Genomic DNA, 22343 nt, shown 5'->3' with positions numbered 1-22343 from the left:
ATTTATTTATCATACAAAAAACATACATCTTTGTATCAGAGAGAGAGAGAGAGAGAATTATTATTTTTATTATGTGATATCATTTTAAACTTATTAAACTTACTAATACAGTATTAATCAAAATTAATATTTGAAAATTAGTAAATCATTTTTGTATCATAAAAATGTATTTAGTCATGAAAATAAACATCAAAATACACTAAATAGTGATTATTTTTGTCGGAAAATTCCGCGAATGGGCGAGTCCGTCCGCGAATAATTTCTAGATAGCTTCCAAAGAAAAATCCGCGAATGTGTGAGTCCGCGAATCCGGAGAACGCGAATACGGGGGGAACACTGTATACGTATATGCAAAAATAAACACGCAAAAACGATCCTGTCAAACTCAGTCATACAGACGACACAGTTACGATGACGTCATCCTTAAAAAACGGCTATATCTTCATTATTTGTAAAAATAATTGGCTGAAACTTCTGGAAAGCATGCACGGCATGTTTCTGCATAGATACAAATAATAACTTGATTTTTTATTTTTTCAAGTTGACATGTCATCCACCATAGCGGACGGTCCCTTTGATAAACCAAAACTGTTATTTATCATAAATGAAGATCCCTTTGCTCAAAGATCGTAGCCTGGGGCACAGTGTGACATGTGTGTCAGGCAAGACGGGGGGATTACTTACTACCAACCCTCCCTCTCTCTCTTCACTAACTATCCTAATATCACGTATATTATGATATTCTGTAATCATATTAGAGCGAATTTTCTTCATCTGTATGTTAGCGAGATGTTTTGCTTGTCTTTTCCTCATTGGCGTGATGAAATTCTTGCCGAAACAAAGATAAGCATACATAAAAGCAAGCAAATGTCAGAGGTGAAACTCAAACGTGTAGACTACTTGGGGTTTGTGCTCGCACTGAATCATGGTTGAACTTGGGTAGCTGACTGACTTCCCTTCTGCGACTCATGGAATCTCTACAGATGCTATTGCTCACAATTTTTTTGACAATAATTCTCAAAATTTACAATAAAAGAAGAAATATTGCATTTTCTTGTACGGATCAATGTTTTTGGCTTATTGAGTTACGTTAACTAATTACCCTGTAACTACGAAAGTAAGAGGAATTTTGACGAAATATTTCATATACATTTTCTCAATTGCCATATGAAGTTCCATGAATTTTTCATGACTGCATTTTTTGCCCTATACCTCACATATATAAGGGTTCCGGCCGGCCCCCTTAATGGTGTTAGGCAAGTGCCATATAACCAGACCACCATTAACAGAGTCCACCAATAACCAGGGACTCCCTGTAATCTTATAAAATACTTAAAACTGCCTATTTTTATATTATTTTTGTGACAACATACATTCTTTATAAAAATTGTATTTAGTCCCAAAAATAACATGAAAATACAATGAAAATACAGTAATCAGTGATTTAAAAAAAAAAAAAATCTGCAAATCACTGAATTTTTTACAATTTAATTATTAAATGTGTCAAAGGAAAAATCCACAAGTAACTGCTTCTGTGGTTGCCAAACCGCATATAAGCAGGGTTTCACTGTATCTCCTGAGGGAGGTTGACCCATGAGAAACAGTTGCGAAGGAACCTGGAAGGTCCACCTACAGATCCTCATAACATTAAAACGAACCTAAAACTTGTAATTTGTTTAGTTTCCCTGAGCCCTAAGATGTAAGGCAAGGAGGACCAAGAAGGATCGGTCTGTATACAGGTTTGTATACAGTGAATGCTGTTCATACTACAGGGTTTGAGACTAGAGAATCCAAGGGAGGCAAAGGGTCCTTGCGGTGACAGATAGAGAATCCAAGAGAGGCAAAGGGTCCTTGTGGTGACAGACAGGTCCAAAGTCATCCTGCCCCATAGTACACAGATCCCGAGAGACCAGGGTGTCAAAGGTCCACTCGGAAGGAAGGACACTTCTGACACTTCGATACGACTGCCAGACCTTTAGAGCCCTGAAAAATATGCGTGGCCAGAAAACTTGAGGTTTGCTCACCGAAGAAGTTCTTTTGTTGTTGAAGGATCATGACGTGAACAACAGACAAATTGCAGACTAGCTGTTGACTCTGCAGCCCATGTGAACTGACAGTACCTCATACAGCCCGAAGCATATGAGGAAGTGTACGTAGCACAGAAATGATATCTGGCTACCTTAAAAAGGGCTGCAAAGTCCATAATCCACCAAAATCTAGGTATGGCAAAAAAACAGAGGCCTAGTCCAAACCCAGGCTGTGCAACTCTGTAGGTCAAACACAATCCTCTAAAATTAGCCCGTGAGTGGGAGTTAGGCGCTCATCAGTGAAAGCTAAGCACAAATGGCACCAAGCACTCTGGAAGAGAGGTCAGGTCTTTGGGAATCTATGCCCGGTGGTAATTGGTTGGTGCCAGGAGACTGGAAATTGAATCCTAACATAAAGTTGGACAGAAAGGGGCAGGTGTTCGAGAATCTACACCTGGTGCTAATTGGTTGGCGCCAGACCATAAGTTAAATCCAGAAGTGAAGCCAGACCAAAGGAGTAACAGAGGGAACCACAGCAAAAATGTAGGAAGCCTGAGAGCTGAAACTAGCCTCTCTTCCTCTACACAAGAGGCGGAGATCGGTAACTGTAATTGCGTGATGAAACAAAAATAGATTACAGTGCTTGTCTGTGCCAAAACACTCAGAACTGGATGAAAAAGCAAGACTCATATGATACCTAATCTTGACTAACGATGGTAGATTACAAAGTCCCCAGAGGGTCATCCACTGAGGTTCTGAGCTATAGAAACTTGCAGACTGTCCAAAAACTCTATTGGCAGATGTAAAAAAGCTCGAAAATTCCAAGAGTTCAGGCTGAACACCAAAACAGAAGACTGCTATGATGGTTGTGTTCCGAGGAAGAGATGATGATCTGGAGGTGAAAATCAGGGCAGATGGCTAATGTGTGGACCTCCTGTAGGGAAGGAACACCAAAGCTCTCTGTTCTAAACATACAAGGATAAGAGCAAAAATTGCTAAAAATTCTCCCCACCGTCCTTGTCCACAAAGAACAAGATTAGAGACAAATTAAGGGGATATTTCTCTTCAATACTGAGGCATAGTTCACCGAAGTTTGAGAACGAGGAAGACAAGAGGCACTTGTCTTGCTCCTTTCCAACTAAAGACAAATTCCTAACTCCTGGAGAGGCTTGACAAACGGAGGCAAGTCGGAGGAGGAGGCTTCTTTGATGGCTCATAAAGGGAAGCTGATACTGAAGAATAGTCGTCTGGTCAATGGAGTCAGGCGCCGGCCAGCTGAAAGACTGGAGGCAGATATTCTATCAGAAACTGATTTTTGAGAGAATGGCAGTGTTATTAGAAAACTGCACATATCCATTAAGATGCCTTTCCAGTGGCTGACTAACAACACCTCCATCAATACACCTTTCTAGCGGCTGTCTAACACTGCACCTCCATCAAGATGCCTTTTCAGAGGCTGTCTGCCAGCACCTGGGAAAAGACTACAGGTTTAAACGTGCTGGTAACTATCGGGGGGCAATCCCTTTGCACTCCCTTGAACCACTACTATATCTTCTCCACATTGCAGGGGAGCAGGACAGTGTGTGTAAATCTAGGAGATCCAAGGGGCCAAATAACCACCTCCTGCACTACACATCCAGTAAGATGCCTTTCCAGTGGCAGTCTGTCAATACCTGGGACCGGTAACAACTGAGAGGGTGACTACCTGTATGTAAACACCCACACCTCCAGTATGTCTTCTCTCCGGTGCAATGGAGTGGGAAAAGGGATCTTCATCTAGGAGCATCAGGTGACAAAAGCCACCTCCTTCACTGTAACAGGGTTACATTCATGAAAACCGAAATATAAGGCTGGCAAAGGCATGGGAAGGAAGTGAGAGGCCCAGGAGCACATGGATAATATAGGAGGGCTAGTAGCAGGAGGGAATTGACACCAGGTGGACTTGAGCTGGCGCTGGGTACTGGCCACTGAGATGGGCCTGGGAAGCAGGAGGCAGGTAGAGGGTAGTGGAAGGCACCTCACTGATTGTTTGGTAATCTTGGTTAATGATTTCTATCAAGAACAAAAATTGATTAGTAACCATTACTAACTACTTTTTAATATATATTTGTATAGCAATTTCTGGCATCTGGACATAAAAATTGTGTAAAATGTATGAATAACATTAGCATTTCATATATTCAGACATGTAAGCATTTTATAACATAAATGTATGTGTATTTTCTAAAATAAAAATAAATAAAAAGTAGCTTTAACATTAAAGTATCAAAACATATAATTTACAAATAAACAATTACTCAAAAAGAAATCGATTGCTAGAATTTACAGAAAGAAATTAAAGTAATTGAATGCAGCAACTGAGTACGCCAACTTCTTGTGGAGGTAAGTGACCTGCACTCCAGTCAGCATCACCGTGTGAGCTGGAGGCTAGGAGATAAAGACGAGGAACGTTGACGATTGCCTGACACCAGGAAAATACTTCCGTATGCAAGGGCATTGCGAACCTTCTCTGTAATGTTCTAAAGGACTGCCAAGGCAAGAACTGGTAGTCAATACTCGACTGACAAGAATATTTCCACCTAAGGCTTACAGCAGCCAAACATTATTGCTCCATTCTCTCCTTACTATGTTACACCCTACACTTTTCGGGTCTTTGCAAAGGAAAGTGTAAAGCGTGATGAGTTGCCCAGGCCTGGTCTAATTGCAAACATTTGGCTTGAGGAATGGTATAACATTCAAGAATTACTCTTAGGTAATTATTTACTGGCAGCTGGGGAATAGCCTATGGCCGGTAAACAAATCCTAAAAGCAAAGGTTTGGCCTAATGAAATTATGTAACATTCAAGAAATACTTTTAAGCCAATCGTTTAACAGTGGCTAGGCGTAGCCTGTGCCCGGTGAACAAATCACGAATACAAAGTTTTTGGGCCAATGAAATGGCATAACATCCAAAAACTAACACTTTTAAGGCAGTTTTTAAGGCAGTTATTTACCAGTGACTTACGCGTCGCCTAAGCCCAGTAAGCAAATCATAAATGCAAAATCTTTGGCCTAAAGTCATGAGTGGTGTAAAATTCGAAGATTACTTTTAATACAAAACTATTAACAACAAGTGTCAAGTAGCCAGCTTGTTGATGAATCTGAATAAAGGAAATACAAAAGATAAATAGAAAAAAAAATCCTGAACATTTCTGCTCAAAGACTATGCAATATGGTTTCCAGTGGTTGTCATATTACCGAAATCCGGTGATATAACTAAAAACTACAAACAAGCTGCTGTAAGCACTCAAGGTTTCAATGAGTTGAGCAGAAAACAGAGAGTTGGTTAGCCAAGTCGTTCCAAATATTGCTGTTAGGGGGGACCATTGTATACCTACACTAAGCAATTGAAGCAGTCCCGGCAAAATTTGAATTTAAGCTGCCATACATGGAAAACAAATACTTACTGTGTAATTACTGGCTAAGTCACTCATAAATATAAAAATACTCTAATACTAATACAAGTTCAAAACAGACAAAAACATTGACATTTCAGTGACAGCATAAAGCTAAACATAAACAATTAACTAACATTTTCCCAAAAGATGAATAGCTGTAGAAAGAATAGATTGAGGGCAATATGACTCTGGTGATGAAACAAACTAGCGCAGAATTTTACACTGATATGTCATAAGATACTACAGTACTCCCCCACTTTTACACAGTACTAGCTTCCAGAACCTGCCATGGAAACTTAAAAATCCCCTCTAAAAATCCTTAACTGGCTTACAACAGCCATATACCAAGTATCCCATAATCTAAAATGCTTATAACTGTCTATTTTAACATTTCACTGCTTAATTTAAGTTCAAACAAAAATATACCTTATATCATCAAACAAAAACAATTCAATAACATTTCAACCAAAAATACACCTTTAACTATCACCCCAAAACATCCCAAGACATCTTAGATTAGTACCCTATTACAACTGTTACTCTTATACTTATATAAGCCACCTAAAAAGCTTATAACAATTATTTACTCACTTTAAAATGATAGCAATGTAAACAGCAATATAAATATAAAACGTTTGATACACATTAAATAATTATTACAAATTAAATAAATCTGTATGACAGAACATATGACAAATAATCAAGTTACCCATGTACTGTACACATAAGCCATTTTCTCTCACAGTACTGAAGTATTAATCCTTTTAAAATTACAAATCAGTAATTCATTTTTTTTTTGTATAACAACACTTTATTCACTAATTACAGCAGTTCATTCACTAATTACAGTATTTTTTTATATTGGGTGACTAAAATGATATTTTTATGATAAAATGAAGTTTTACAAATATAGTTACCAAGTAATTACTTAGCTAACAATTAGCCTTGCATGGCACCCTAATTTTAAAAAATTTGCACACAAGTGACTATTGCAATGCGGGGGTGACAGGTTTGCCCATCACAACAGGAGCTCCCAAGTGACAGAAGCCAACATCATCATTGTTATTTATTGCCACTAAGTCCATGAAAATCAGAGGGGAGGAGGGCAGCCTCTTGATTTAGTAATTACTTGGTCAGTATATTTATAAAACTTCCATTTTATTATCAAAATATAATTTTTATAAAAGTAACTTACCAAGTAATTACTTAGCTGAATCCAACATTATTATGGGGGGTGGGATGAATGGACTAAACTAACTCAATGCATTAAAGGAATGTTATCATTGAACTAGAGGAATGGCTAACACTGGCTCAGTGTTAGTCGCTTGCTGACCTGGTAAGAGCTACAACAGGAGATGCTGCCTCTGGTGGTGCTCATCTTAACCTGTAGTGGCGCGGCAATGAGCCAGGAGTCACCTCTACATAGGTGAAAGTCTTGAAACGGGGGATATGCCTGACTGCTAACAAAACTTAATATAAAACATTCATACCCTTACCCTGGGTGAAGTACCACCAGCCACTGCCAACAGGCAAAGGGTACTGCATTAATCAAATACTGTTTCTACTTTCAAATAATGCGATGCAAATATACTTACACCTCCAATAAGTTGATGGAAGGATCCCACAAAGTGACAAGCTATGCTTGAAGGAGAAATAGGTGGCCACAGCTCTGACCTCATGCGCTCATACTTTTACCAATGAAAACGATTCCTCCTGTATCCAGGAATGAGCTTCGGATATTAGGTCTCTAATGAAGAATGAGAATGCGTTCTTTGAAACTGGATGGGAGGGATCCTTGACAGAAAACCAGAGGTTACTGGAGATTCCCCTGATCTCTTTTCTATCCAGGTAATATTTAAGTGTCTGACCAGGCAGAAAGCTCTTTCTTCCTCGTCCAAGCCAAGGATACCGGTTAAGTTTCTTATACAAAGAGAGAGAGAGCAAGGCCATGGTTTACCAGGATCCTCGTTCTTAGCTAGGAAGCCCAAGGTGAAAGAGCAGAGAGCATTGCCTTGGGAGAATCTGACTCTTCTATCAATAGCGTGTAGCTTGCTCACATGTTGAGCTGTGGCTACGGGGCTCGAAGGGAGGTTCCCACAAGTCACTTCAGTACTACAGTGTTCCCCCCATTCTCGCAGAGGATGGTTGCCAAACACCCCCACCTCCCCAATTAGTTGAAATCCTTACAAAAATGCTTGCAAATGTCTATTTTATTCGTTAAGACTCAAGAAAAACCCACTAAAAATGTTCATAACTGGTTTTTTCAAGTTTTACCACCAAAGTACATTTAGATAAAAAAAAAAATACATGAATTTGTGGATATTTCTCATAGAAAAATACAGCAAATAGGCAAATTTCCTGCGAATGATGGAGGTATATAATCCAGAGAGAAATCAGCGAATACGCAAGTTCACAAATCCAGAGTCCATGAATATGGGGGCTTGACTATACGTCCAAGTTCCAGCAAACCACTGTTGACTTCTGCTTGGATGTACCGAAAGATTTCAGTAGGTCATGAGGGTCTTGATTCGCAGAGATTCAGATTGCAAGGCTTAAACACAGAGGAAAGCATGGCCTGGTAACCTTAAATCATGGAAGATGAAAGGTTCTTAGAGGTCCTTAAGTAGAGGAGAAAATCAGCAATCTGAGCTACAGATGTCTTAGATGACGAGATGTGATATCTGAAGCACCATCTACGGAAGACTGCCCACTTTGACTGGTAGACGTTGCAAGTAGACCGACAGTCTGCACCTTGCAATAGCTTCTGCAGCTGCTCTTGAAAATCCCTTTGCTCAGACAAGTTTCCTGACAGTCTGAAGTCTGTCAGAGCAAGCATGGACAACCTTTGGTGGTACCTCCCTGAAGTGCGGTTGTCTGAGCAGTTGCGGGAAGTCTATCAGAAGACGAAGAAGGTCCAGGAACCATTTCCTTTGTGGGCCAAAACGAAGCTACAAGTCATAGAGATGTTGTTGTGGACCATGAACTTATTCAGGACTCCCCTGACCAAGCTGAAGGGAAGGAATGGGTAAAGGTCCAGGCCTGATCAATCAATCAGCAGTGAGTCCATTGCCCAACTCGAACGTCCATGGGCTGGAGAGCAGAAAATGAAGGCGGTTGTTCCTTAACATTGCGAAGAAGTGTATGATGGGTCTGCCTGACAATCTCCACAGGTCGGAGCAAAGCCTGTTGTCCAGAGTCCATTCGGGGGGAAGAACTTGCCTCAGACGGCTCAACTCGTCCACCAGGACAAGGACATTCAACTTCCCCTGAATGAAGCAGGTGACAAGTGTTACTCAATTCTGATGAGCCCACAGGAGTCACCCTCTTGCCGTCTGACTGAGGTAAAAAGAGTGCGTGCAGCCCATTTCTTGATGTAAGACAAGGTGTGGCGTTGTCAGCAGATACAACCACTTTCTTGTTGTACACGTACGAGAAGAAATGACGTAGGCCCAGACGAATAGCCCTCAACTCCATGACGTTGATGTGGAGCATCATCTCTTCTAGAGACCATGTCCTGGAGAGACCACACTTACACACACACACACCACACACACACCCAAGGCATTCTAGTAAAATTCCAGATTAGGGCTGGGAGGAAGAATGTATCTCTCCTGGGAATAATACCTTCTTTCTGGCAGCCAATGTTTGATATCAGATTTCATCTCCTACGTAATAAGAAAGACTGTCCAGTCCGGTTGAGTCTTCCTGTCCCAGTTGGCTTTGAGGAAGAATTGAAGATTTCTCGTGTATAACCTGCCAAATGGAACAAATGTCTCACCTGAAGATAGCATTCCTAAAAGACTCATCCACTGTAGAGCCAAGCACAATGAGAGAGAGAGAGAGGAACTTGGTGATGTAGTATACAGTGGGGCCCCTGTATTCGCGTTCTCCAGATTCGCGGATTTTTTTCTGGACCATATCTAACCATTATTTGCTGTGAATTTGCCTATTTGCGGGATTTTCCGACGATAAATAATCACTAATTAGTGTATTTTGATGTTATTTTCATGCCTAAATACATTTTTATGATACAAAAACGATTTACTGATTTTAACCCTTAAACGCCGAAGCGGTAAAAAAAAATGTCTCCCGTATGCCGGAGACGTTTCAGAGTGAGCGCGGAAGCGGAAAAAATATTTTTTTCAGAAAATCACAGCGCGCTTAGTTTTCAAGATTAAGAGTTCATTTTTGGCTCCTTTTTTTGTCATTGCCTGAAGTTTAGTATGCAACCATCAGAAATGAAAAAAATTATCATTATCATATATAAATAATGCGATATATGATAGCGCAAAAACGAAATTTCATATATAATTGTATTCAAATCGCGCTGTGCGCAAAACGATTAAAGGTAACAAGTTACTTTTTTTCGTTGTAATGTACACTAAATTGCGATCATTTTGGTATATAACACATTGTAAAACGATAAAAGCAACACAGAGAAAATATTATCACAAAATAATGCATGAATTCGTAACGTGCGGACGTAAACTAATATTTTTTCCAAAAATTCACCATCCAAATCTAAATATTGTCCTAGAGACTTCCAATTTCTTTCAAAATGAAGACAAATGATTGAATATTACTATACTGTAAGAATATTAGCTTACAAATGCAGTTTTCGACCATATCTGACGAGTTAAAGTTGACCGAATGTCGAATTTTTTTTATATATTTTTTTTTATATGCAATTATTTCGGAAATAAGAAAAGCTACAACTTTCAAATATTTTTCGTTTTATTCTGCATGAAATTGCACACATTTTCATATATAAAACTCTATGAAATGCCTAATATGAAACGGAGCAAATATTCCGAGAATGGGACTTACGCATTTCGGAGATTTGTGGCGGAGAATCCGCGCGCGGAGGGAAGGAAAAGTTTTTTTTTTTTTTTTTTTTTTAAAATTCACCATAAATTTAAATATTGTGCTAGAGACTTCGAATTTGTTTCACGATGAAGATAAATGACTGAATATTACTAGACTGTAAGAGTTTTATCTTACAATTGCGTTTTTCGACCATTTCGGTAGAGTCAAAAGTTGACCGAACGTGGTTTTTTTTTCTATTTTATCATGATTTATATGCAAATATTTCAAAATGAGAAAAGCTACAACCTTCAACTATTTTTCGTTGTATTATACATGAAATTGCGCACATTTTCAATATATAAAACTTTATGTAACGGCTATTTAAAATGGTGCAAACATTACCACAATCGCACGTATGATTTTTTTCGGAAAGAGTTACCGCGCGGACGTAAAGAAAATGTTATTTTTTCATAAATTCACCATAAATCAAAATATTGTGCTAGAGACTTCCAACTTGTTGCAAAATGAAGGTAAATGCTTGAATATTACTAGAATATAAGCGTTTTTACTTTAAAATTGCGTGTTTTGACCATTTCGGTATGCGTGTTTCGACCATTTCGGTAGAGTCAAAGTTGACCAAAGGTTGAAAACTTGTCACTTATCATTTTTTATATGAAAATATCTCAAAATTGATAAAAGCTACAACCATGGGTTGTTTTTAGTTGTATTGTGCATGAAATTGCGCACATTTTCATATATAAAACTTTATGTAACAGCTAATTAAAATGGTGCAAACATTACCACAATCGCAATGTATGATTTTTTTCGGAAGAGTTACCGAGCGGACGTAAGGAAAAAAGTTTTTTCATAAATTCACCATAAATCGAAATATTGTGCTAGAGACTTCCAATTAGTTGCAAAATTAAGGTAAATGATTGAATATTACTAAAATATAGGAGTTTTAGCTTACATTTGCTTTTTTCGACCATTTCTGTAGAGTCAAAGTTGACCGAAGGTTGAAATTTTTGGCACTTATCGTTATTTATATGAAAATATCTCAAAACTGATAAAAGCTACAATCATGAGTATTTTTTTTTTTGTATTCTACATAAAAATGCGCACATTTTTCATATATAATACTCCATGAACGGATAATTTACAATGGTACAAAAATTATGTCAAAGTGACGAAATAATTTCCGAGATGTGTCACAGATACTTTTTAGTGCGGCAAGAAAGAAATTCGCGCTTGCGCGCCTCCTGCGTAACGATTGTAAACAAAACAACACCTTGATCCGTGAACTCCCAGCATCCCCCAAGGCGCGTGATTCAAGAGTTTTCGGCTGGTAGGCCTAAAAGTATTTTTCCGCGAATTTTTAAAAAAAAGCTTTTGTATGTCGACGTAAAATACGTCCAGGTCGGCACCCGAGACAAAAAATGTCGACGTAAAATACGTCCAGTCGCCGTTTAAGGGTTAAAATATTAATATTGATCAATACTGTATTAGTAAGTTTAATAAGATTACATGATATCACATAATACTAATAATTCTCTCTCTCAATTATCTTCCCTCTTTTTCAAACCGTCTTCCCTCCGGGATGTCATTGGGCTTTTTGTATGATGAAATGATTACTAATTAATATTAATGTAAAGAGCAATTACTTCAAGAAAGAAAATACTACATTGAATTAGTAAGATTTTAGTTTATAAATTTCAAAAATTATGTAAGAATGAAGGAAAACCCAGTCTTCACGCATCTTTCTTTCGAACTCCAGGTCTCTCTCTCTCTCTCTCTCTCTACGAGATGATGAGATTTTTATGGTACACACGTATGTAATAATGTAATTACAAAAATCATATGTAAAAGTATTACAAATGCTACGATAATCTCTCTCTCTCTCTCTCTCTCTCTCTCTCTCTTACAGAGACATATATTTTTTGGATGATGATTTACTAATTTTCAAAAATCAATATTAATGTAAACAGCTATAATATAAAATCATTAAAGAAAATACTAAAGTGAATTAGCAAGATTTGTTTATAAATATAAAATTATGTAAGAATGAAAGAAAATGCATTTTACCCCGTGTCTTTGATTTCCAGGGAGCCAAGCAGAGTTGGCTGGGGTCCAACAATTGTTGCCCTCTCGATAATCACGTATTTTCTCTCTCTCTCTCTCTCTCTCTCTCTCTCTCTCTCTCTCTCTCTCTCTCTCTCTCTCTCTATTACTGAGATGAGAATTTCTATGGTACAGTGTATGTTTATTAATATTTTTGCATAATGATAATAATAGTAATATAATTAATTAAAAATTCATATGTTATAGTATTTTATAGAAGTACAATAATCTATCCATTTCAGTCTTTTAAATAAGGATAACCCACCCCCCCCTCTCTCTCTTTTGCCACATGAGATAGTGTGTCTTAGTGGTCACTCTCGCCCACTGTTTGGGCTGGAAATGTATGTATAACTGTATCTTTAAGGATATCACTACATTTTATGGTAAAATAATAATATACGCACTAGTTTACAAATAATATTTAGTTTCGTGAGATACACAGTAACAATACCATCTCTCTCTCTCTCTCTCTCTCTCTCTCTCTCTCTCTCTCTCTCTCTCTCTCTCTCTCTCTCACACACAAACTTACGTATGTTTATTTGTTTTTGTAGTATAAATAAATGATTTACCTTATAACTAATTTTCAAATATTAATAAGATTAATTAAAAAAAGCGATTCCCAATCTTTTTTATCCACTTGGAGGAACGTGGGCGGAGGAGTATATGACAATTTGATATACGTATTGGCGGAGGGAAGGAGTCGGAGTTTAGGAGTTATTCTTTCTTCTCTCTCTCCTCTCTCTTATCTCTCTCTCTCTCTCTCTCTCTCTCTCGCATCAATCTCAAACAATTCTAATTTCACTCTTGATGGTCAGATATATGATGTTTGCCATTCACTGGTCACTCTCTCTCTCTCTCTCTCTCTCTCTCTCTCTGTTATTGGCTGTAGGTATATATTTTTATTGGTAAAATGTTTAAGATGACTTTGAAATTATATTAATTAATATAACCTCAAAGATTAATACAGTAATAGGTTAGTAATTTTAGGTATATTTGAAGTAGTATGTTATTAAAAGTACACATTTGGTATCTGAACTTTCAGATAGGCATTATAAGCATTTTTAATGGTGGTTCTAACTTATTCGCGGGTTTTAACTATTTCACAGGGTGTCCCCCTGGTACACATCCCCCGCGAATACGGGGGGAACTCTGTACAACTCTTTGGGGAAGGAAAAGCCTGAGAAGTCCAAGGGTTGAGAATCATCCCCAAATAAAGAATCTCCTGAGATGGAACCAACTAGGGCTTCTGGAGATTTAGAAAGATTCCCAATTCTTGGTAACAATGAAGCATTGTCTGAAGGTCCTTCACGCACTGTTCATTCAATGGCAAACGAAGAAGCCTATCGCCTAAATAAGGATGATGTTGACTTGGAGGTGGAGTGATTTTTAACAACTTTGAATGGAAGCACAGGTTGGAGCATTCTTTGCACTAAAGGGGTGTTGATGGAACGGAGAGACAAACTTAGGATGAAAGGGCACTAACGAACAAGGCTTGGAGCGTGCCTGAGTAGACTTCTTTCACAGATCTGCTGCTATCTGCTCTACCATTGCCTAAGGGAAAAGATGGGAGGGGTCCAGAGGCCCGAAAAGCAAGGCTGCCATTAGGCGGAGGGACGTTACTCCACTCCAAAAACAAAAGAACACCTAAGTCCCTCTCATTCAGGAGTCCGAAGGCGGAGAGTGACGCAAGCTCTGCAGAGCCATCTTGGACAGCTTTATCTGTACACAAAAGCATGCCCAGGTCTGCCAAAATGAAGTCAACCATACCTGTGGCATTCTTGATACCCTTTGCGAGTGTGCCCACTGAACAGTTAAGGAAACTAAACAACTCAAGCGCCTTGAACAGGCCTTCAACGAGGTGGTCCAACTCCGCCAAGGAGATGAAACTCCAGGCTAGGTGAAGGCTAAACGATGCGAAGAGTCAATGAGAGTAGAGAAGTAGGCTAAACGATGCAAAGAGTCAATGAGACTACGAGAAGTCGCCTTGGAGAGAAGTTCCCTTGAGGAGGCAGCGACTCCCAGAAAGGGGCTTTCTCTGCTGTCATAAAGCCTATGGGTTCTCTTGATAAGATGCGAGGGAGGATGAGCTAAGGTCACCGTCCCTTGTTCCTTCTTCATCAACACCCACTCTTTGACCACTTTCAAAGCTTTCCTGGAAGAGGTGGAAAGAACCACCTTAGGAAGGAGAGTGAGTTAGAGTTGATTCGAAATCGGGAACGAAGAAGCAGGAGACGCAGGAGTAGAAGGGGTGAAGAACCCAGAATAGCTCTCCAAGCAAAAACTACGTAAAGCTTTGTAAGCCGAGGAGGATGAGGGTCAAGATTCAGCTCATACACAATTGAGACCAGAGAAAGGTCGTTAACCATCTTAGAAGATTCCCTGCCAGAGGCACTTTCTTGACAAAACTCAGGATGTCTGCAAGCTGGTTGTTCAGAGGTGAGAGAGAGTGGTCATCTGATTCAGAAACTAGGGTCTGCTGTTAATGAGAGAGAGAGAGAGAGAGAGAGAGAGAGAGAGAGAGAGAGAGAGAGAGAGAGAGAGAGCCCTATTATGCTCAGTATGGGGTCCAACCTGGAATGAGCTTCGTAGATGCATAACTACGTCATAAGTATGCTGTAAATCCTTTTTATCGTAAAAATCAGTACTTAGTCACATATGAAAAATACAGTAATTAGTGAATTAATAATGTTGCTCTACAAAGAAAAAGCAAATTAGTAATAATCTTAGAGATAAAGAAAAAGCAAATTAGTAATAATTTTAGAGATAGTGTCAATAGGAAAAATTGGGAATTTAGTGAATGTTCCCCATGGAAAAGTAAATACGTAATGTGTTCCACAAAAATCGACAAAAAAGTGGACCCTGGAAATGTGAAACGGGTAAACCCAGGGAGCACTGAATTAAGATTCAACATGTACTTACCAAAGTGTATCCAGGGAGAAAGATTGCTGAGTGCATTTTCAGTTGGATCGTTGGATTTTATACCATATTTACGAAGCCTCTTTAAGCAAAAATCGTTTAGCGTAGTTAGCCCTGCTTTTGTTCCTGGTTTTGCCCATGAGACTGGTCCCACAGAACGGTCACATTCCAAGTACTTATCTGCAGCTATCCAATCTACAGGCTACAAAAGAAATATTCAAATTTTCAAAAACACAGTAAACAGAAAAGAAAGTTACAACAGTAATACCCCCCAACTTACCCAAGATTAGGTCTCAAACTGCCGGCCCCAAACCCCTCAAAATACATCTCTAAGAATGCTGATAAATGCTTACTTCTAGAGTTTTAACACTAAATATGACTGTAATCATGTTACACAAGTATTAACCCTCTTACGCCGACTGGACGTATTTTACGTCGACATTTTTTGTCTCCCGTGTGCCGACTGGACGTATTTACGTCGACTACAAAAGTTTTTTTTAAAAATTCGCGGAAAAAATACTTATAGGCCTACCAGCCGAAAACTTTTGAATCACGCGCCTTGGGGGATGCTGGGAGTTCACGGATCAAGGTGTTGTTTTTGTTTACAATCGATATGCAGGCGCGCAAGTGTCGAATTTCTTTCTTGCCAGCACTAAAAAGTATCTGTACACATCTCGGAAATTATTTCGTCACTTTGACATAATTTTTGTACCATTGTAAATTAGCCGTTACATGAAGTATTATATATGAAAATGTGCGCATTTTTATGTAGAATACAACAATAAAATAACTCATGATTGTAGCTTTTATCAGTTTTGAGATATTTTCATATAAATAACGATAATTGCCAAAATTTCAACCTTCGGTCAAATTTTACTCTACCGAAATGTAGAAAAACGCAATTGTAAGTAAAACGCTTATATTCTAGTAATATTCAATCATTTACCTTAATTTTGCAACTAATTGGAAGTCTCTAGCACAATATTTCGATTTATGGTGAATTTATGAAAAAACTTTTCCTTACGTCCGCTCGGTAACTCTTCCGAAAAAAATCATGCATGCAATTGTGGTAATGTTTGCACCATTTTAAAATTAGCAGTTATATAAAGTTTTATATATGGAAATGTGCACAATTTTATGCACAATACAACTAAAAACAACCCATGGTTGTAGTTTTTATCATTTTTTGAGATATTTTCATAGAAATAACGATAATTGCCAAAATTTCAACTTTTCTTCGGTCAACTTTGACTACCGCAAAATTGGTCAAAAACACGCAATTGTAAGCTAAAAACGCTTATATTCTAGTATATTCAAGCATTTGTACCTTCATTTTGCAACAAATTGGAAGTCTCTAGCACAATATTTGATTTATGGTGAATTTATGAAAAAAATAACATTTTCTTTACGTCCGCGCGGTAACTCTTCCGAAAAAATCATACGTGCGATTGTGGTAATGTTTGCACCATTTTAAATTAGCCGTTTACATAAAGGTTTTTATATATGAAAATGTGTGCCAATTTTCCATGTAGTAGAATACAACAATAAATAATTAAAGGTTGTAACTTTTCTCATTTTTGAAATATTTGCATATAAATCATGATAAATAGAAAATAACCATGTTCGGTCAACTTGGACTACCGAAATTGTGGTCGAAAAACGCAAAATTGTAAGCTAAAAACTCTTACAGTCTAGTAATATTCAGTCATTTATCTTCATCTTGAAACAAATTTAAAGTCTCTAGCAAAATATTTAGACTTATGGTGAATTTAAAAAAAAAATCTTTCCTTCCCTCCGCGCGCGGATTCTCCGCCACAAATCTCCGAAATACGTAAGTTCCATCTCAGAATATTTGCTCCGTTTCATATTAGGCATTTATAGAGTTTATATATGAAAATGTGCGCAATTTCATGTAGAATAAAAAGAAATATATTTGAAAGTTGTAGCTTTTCTTATTTCCGAAATATTTGCATATAAAAAAATATATATAAAAAAATTCGACATTTGGTCAACTTTAACTCGTCAGATATGTCGAAAACTGCAATTGTAAGCTAATACTCTTACAGATAGTAATAATATTCAATCATTTTTCTTTATTTTGAAAGAAATTGGAAGTCTCTAGGACAATATTTAGTTTATGGTGAATTTTTGAAAAAAATATTTGTTTACGTTACGAATTCATGCATTATTTTTGTGATAATATTTTCTCTGTGTTGCTTTTATCGTTTTACAATGTGTTATACACCAAAATGATCACAATTTAGTTTACATTACAACGAAAAAAAAAGTAACTTGTTACCTTTAACCGTTTTGCGCACAGCGCGATTTGAATACAATTATATATGAAATTTCGTTTTTGCACTTCGTTTTTGCACTATCATATATCGCATTATTTATATATGATAATGATAATTTTTTTTCATTTCTGATGGTTGTATACTAAACTTCAGGCAATGACAAAAAAAGGAGCCAAAAATGAACTCTTAATCTTGAAAACTAAGCGCGCTGTGATTTTTTGAAAAAAATATTTTTTCTGCTTCTGCGCTCACTCCGAAACACCTCCGGCACACGGGAGACAATTTTTTGTTTACCGCTCCGGCGTAAGAGGGTTAAGCTAACTTTTAAATGAAATTAACGTTACTGTAACTTCATTTATAAGTTAGCTTAATACATTACCCTTATAAAAGGTTATAAATGGTTTGTAAAAATATAGGCGAGTGTGAAGATTACGTGCATACAACGAAAGAGAGAGAGAGAGAGAGAGAGAGAGAGAGAGAGAGAGAGAGAGAGAGAGAGAGAGAGAGAGAGAGAGAGAGAGAGATTTACCATTGACCGCTAATTAGCAACACTCCCCCTCCTGTCACATTCCTTCACATTTTTTACTGCTCTGGGCTTCGAGCTTCTTGTGGAGTTAAAAACAAAGATGAGGGGAAATGATTTTTCATTGCATTCTGTAATTAGTTATATTATTATAATAATAATAATAATAATATATATTTTTTTTTTTTGGGGGGGGGGTCTATCACAGTCCTCCAATTCGACTGGGTGGTCGTATTTATTGTGGGGTTCCAGGTTGCATCCTGCCTCCTTTGGAGTCCATCACTTTTCTTACAATATGCGCCGTTTCTAGGATCACACTCTTCTGCATGAGTCCTGGAGCTACTTCAGCCTTAGTTTTTCCAGATTCCTTTTCAGGGATCTTGGGATCGTGCCTAGTGCTCCTATGATTATGGGTACGATTTCCACTGGCATATCCCATATCCTTCTTATTGCTATTTTCAGTTCTTGATACTTATCCATTTTTTCCCTTTCTTTCTCTTCAACTCTGGTGTCCCATGGTATTACGACATCAATGAGTGAAACTTTCTTCTTGATTTTGTCAACCAATGTCACGTCTGGTCTATTTGCACATATCACCCTATCTGTTCTGCTATCATAGTCCCAGTGGATCTTTGCCTAATCATTTTCTATCACTCCTTCAGGTTGGTGCTCGTACCACTTATTAATGCAGGGTAGCTGGTGTTTCTTAAATAGGCTCCAGTGAAGGGCTTTTGCCACTGAATCATGCCTCTTTTTGTACTGGTTCTGTGCAAGTGCCGGACATTCGCTTGCTATGTGGTTTATGGTTTCATTTTTCATATTGCACTTCCTACATATGGGAGAGATGTTATTTCCATCTATCGTTCTTTGAACATATCTGGTTCTTAGGGCCTGATCTTGTGCCGCTGTTATCATTCCTTCAGTTTCCTTCTTGAGCTCTCCCTTAGTAGCCATTGCCATGTGTCATTGCTGGCTAGTTCTTTAGTCTGTCTCATGTATTGCCCGTGCATTGGTTTGTTGTGCCATTCCTCTGTTCTGTTAGTCATTCTCCTGTCTCTGTATATTTCTGGGTCTTTGTCTACTTTCATCAGTCCTTCTTCCCATGCACTCTTGACCCGTTCGTCTTCACTGGTTTTAAGATATTGCCCCAGTGCTCTGTTCTCGATGTTGACGCAGTCCTCTATACTTAGTAGTCCCCTCCCTCCTTCCTTTCGTGGTTATGTATAGTCTGTCCGTATCTGCTGTTGGGTGTGGTGCTTTGTATATTGTCATATGTTTCCTCGTTTTCTGGTCCATGCTGCGAAGTTCTGCCTTCTTCATCATCATCATTATTATTAGTATTTGAAATTATTAATAAACATATGCATGTACCACATCTCATCTCAGTAAGAGAGAGAGATAGAGAAAAGTTGACCTTACTTAAAAGTGAAATGAAGAGTTTTTTATTTCTTTAAAATAACATCACATACAAATTTTGTAATTACATTTATAATATTTTTAATATGTATTATCATTAATATTTGAAAATATTAATAAACATAGTACATACAGAGAGAGAGAGAGAGAGAGAGAGAGAGAGAGAGAGAGAGAGAGAGAGAGAGAGAGAGAGAGAGAGAGAGAGAGAGAGAATGTTATTTAATATAGTTTACACATAAAGGTTGAAAACTTATAAATTATATAAAAAATTAAACAAACACTTTTTCAGATTTCCTCGAGGATATTAAAATGTTGTGCTTGCATATAATAATTAGTTAGGTTCCAGTGAAAAGTTGGCACTACTGTGAATTCATGAGTAGATTGAGGTATTACTGTACACAATTTTTAACAACTATTAATTACAATTCATGTGTCAATAACTTTAATCGATAAAAACTGGAAATCATACCTCTGCCTCAGTTTTGCTTTTGTGTGGATGCTTAACGACTGGTGGAAATTTGGTCAAAAATGTAGGAAGCTTATCATGAATTTTCTTCCGAATAGTCTTGGCGGAATATTCTTGTTTGTCTGAAGCCACCTGGCATGGAACAATATTGCGTGCATCCACCTAAGAATGACCAAATTCAAACTTAAAATTACAAACTTGTGAAAATATATGGTTTAAATTTAGTAATAATTTCCTGAATCACTTCAAGACTGTGCACTCATTATTTTGAGGGTTGGTCATAATTTTAAGAGCAGATACATGTGCCAGTATTCATATTTCAGGTACACAATCCTTTATCCCAAATTCTAAAGACCAAAAAGCTGAAAACATTTTGTGGAGAGTGGAGAGTCAATTCATAAGACTGGTAGTTTGGCATGCTAACAGATGAACTGCATCATTTGGGTGTGTGCTGCTCTAAGATTATTTTTCTTACTAAATCCCAAGAACTGACCTTAGAAAATCCCAAGATAAAAAAAAAATTCCAAAGTTAATAAAATAATTGTATATCTCTCAAACCTTACAACAGTCTCTCTCTCTCTCTCTCTCTCTCTCTCTCTCTCTCTCTCTCTCTCTCTCTCTCTCTCTCTCTCTCTCTCTCTCTCTCGACCAGTACATAAACAGAAATCGATTAACATTCCTCAAGAGATTAATTTGTTTTGAAGGTATGTCATTGCAGTGATAGTATATATCTTCTGAATGAAATTTGTTGCAAAAGAATTTCTGAACCAACAAATTTGCACTCAAATGAAATGAGAAGGAATTCATCTATTCTTCATGTAATCAGTAAAATACATACACTATTAAAAACTATGAAATGTATTCAAAATACACACACTTAAATCGTCGTAACTTCATACAAGCAAATTGTTCTTTCTCTGACAGAATACAGCTAACACCTGATTGGCTGGCTGGTTGCCATGGAGATCCATTACCCAATGCTGCCCTCTACTTCTGTCCTATTTTAGACATGCCGTGATGGCACTATAAAATTTAAACATTACCCTAATCGTGATTGTTATATAAATTGCTTTATGTAATTATTTCTTCTTGAAAACAAGAATCTACAATTATTTCAACTCTAATTTAGTGGTATGAAAAATCCCGCATAGTGATCAAATGTATGACTACAAACTGATGATGACATAGTGACAATAAAGAACAACCCTCTCCAGGATCAATATGATGAAATGTATTTTATAGTCTTACTTATCATTATATTTGAGATTCTAAGGCTTTGGAGATATACAATTATTTTATTATCTTGGGATTTATTGTTAATCTTGGGATTTTCTAAGGTTAGTTCTTGGGATTTAGTAAGAAATATAATCTGAGTAGAAGTTGAATTACAATTTAACTTAGGATTTTTAACAATAAGTGAGACTTTAAAATACATTTCATCATACTGATCTGGGGGGGGGGGTTCCTTGATTGTCACTATACCGTCATGAGTTTGCAGTCCATACATTGATCACTACAACTCATTGTGTGGGATTTTTCACACCATTATAATAATGTTAAAATTAGTGTTAAATAAGTGTTTTCAAGAAGAAATAATTATATGAAGCAAACTATAATCATCTTTGCTATCAGCAGTCAAATAATCATAATCATGGTAACATTCAAATAGTATGTGTTTTTGTATTTTACCAAATGTTTTTGTTGAAAATAATGTGTTGGTGAACAAATGGTCTTAATTCTCCCACTATTTTATTATTGATGGTGTTATTTATCTCACATTTATTTAACAGTATATTTTTAATATAAATAATAAACTATAATGAATAAATAACTATCATGGAAAAACATGAAAAATGATATTATTATGATATAATGAAGTTTTGTACATACTTACCCGGCAGATATATACTTAGCTATAGTCTCCGACGTCCCCAACAGAATTTCAAATTTTGCGGCACATGCTACAGGTAGGTCAGGTGATCCACCCCCCCACCCCGCCGCTGGGTGGCGGGACTAGGAACCATTCCCGTTTTCTAATCAGATTTTCTCTTCCACCTGTCTCCTGAGGGGAGGCTGGGCGGGCCATTAACCGTATATATCTGCCGGGTAAGTATGTACAAAACTTCATTATATCATAATAATATCATTTTTGTACATGCAACTTCCCCGGCAGATATATACTTAGCTGATTGGCACCCTTGGTGGAGGGTAAGAGACAGCTAAATAAATATATAAAAAACAGGAAACAACATATGTTGTAGGTTATAAAAACCTTGGTTCTTACCTGATTGAGCAGAAGACTTCATGGATACTGTCTATGAGTCTGTTTTGGCTCAA

General features: G+C 37.4%; 1 protein-coding gene across 1 annotated transcript in view; it reads right to left on the bottom strand.

Moving 5' to 3' along the window:
* LOC135198626 (deoxyribodipyrimidine photo-lyase-like) overlaps positions 1-22343 on the bottom strand; it is a 236887-nt gene that overhangs the window by 34711 nt on the left and 179833 nt on the right. The window contains 2 exon segments of the mRNA XM_064226383.1: positions 15308-15506; positions 20010-20168. Of these exon segments, the coding sequence (XP_064082453.1) occupies positions 15308-15506; positions 20010-20168 (358 nt within the window).

This window comes from Macrobrachium nipponense, chromosome 22 (assembly GCF_015104395.2).
Source record: "Macrobrachium nipponense isolate FS-2020 chromosome 22, ASM1510439v2, whole genome shotgun sequence".
Classification (NCBI taxonomy): domain Eukaryota; kingdom Metazoa; phylum Arthropoda; class Malacostraca; order Decapoda; family Palaemonidae; genus Macrobrachium; species Macrobrachium nipponense.
Note: the sequence above shows the minus strand (reverse complement) of the source record. Positions and strands in the feature narration are given on the sequence as shown.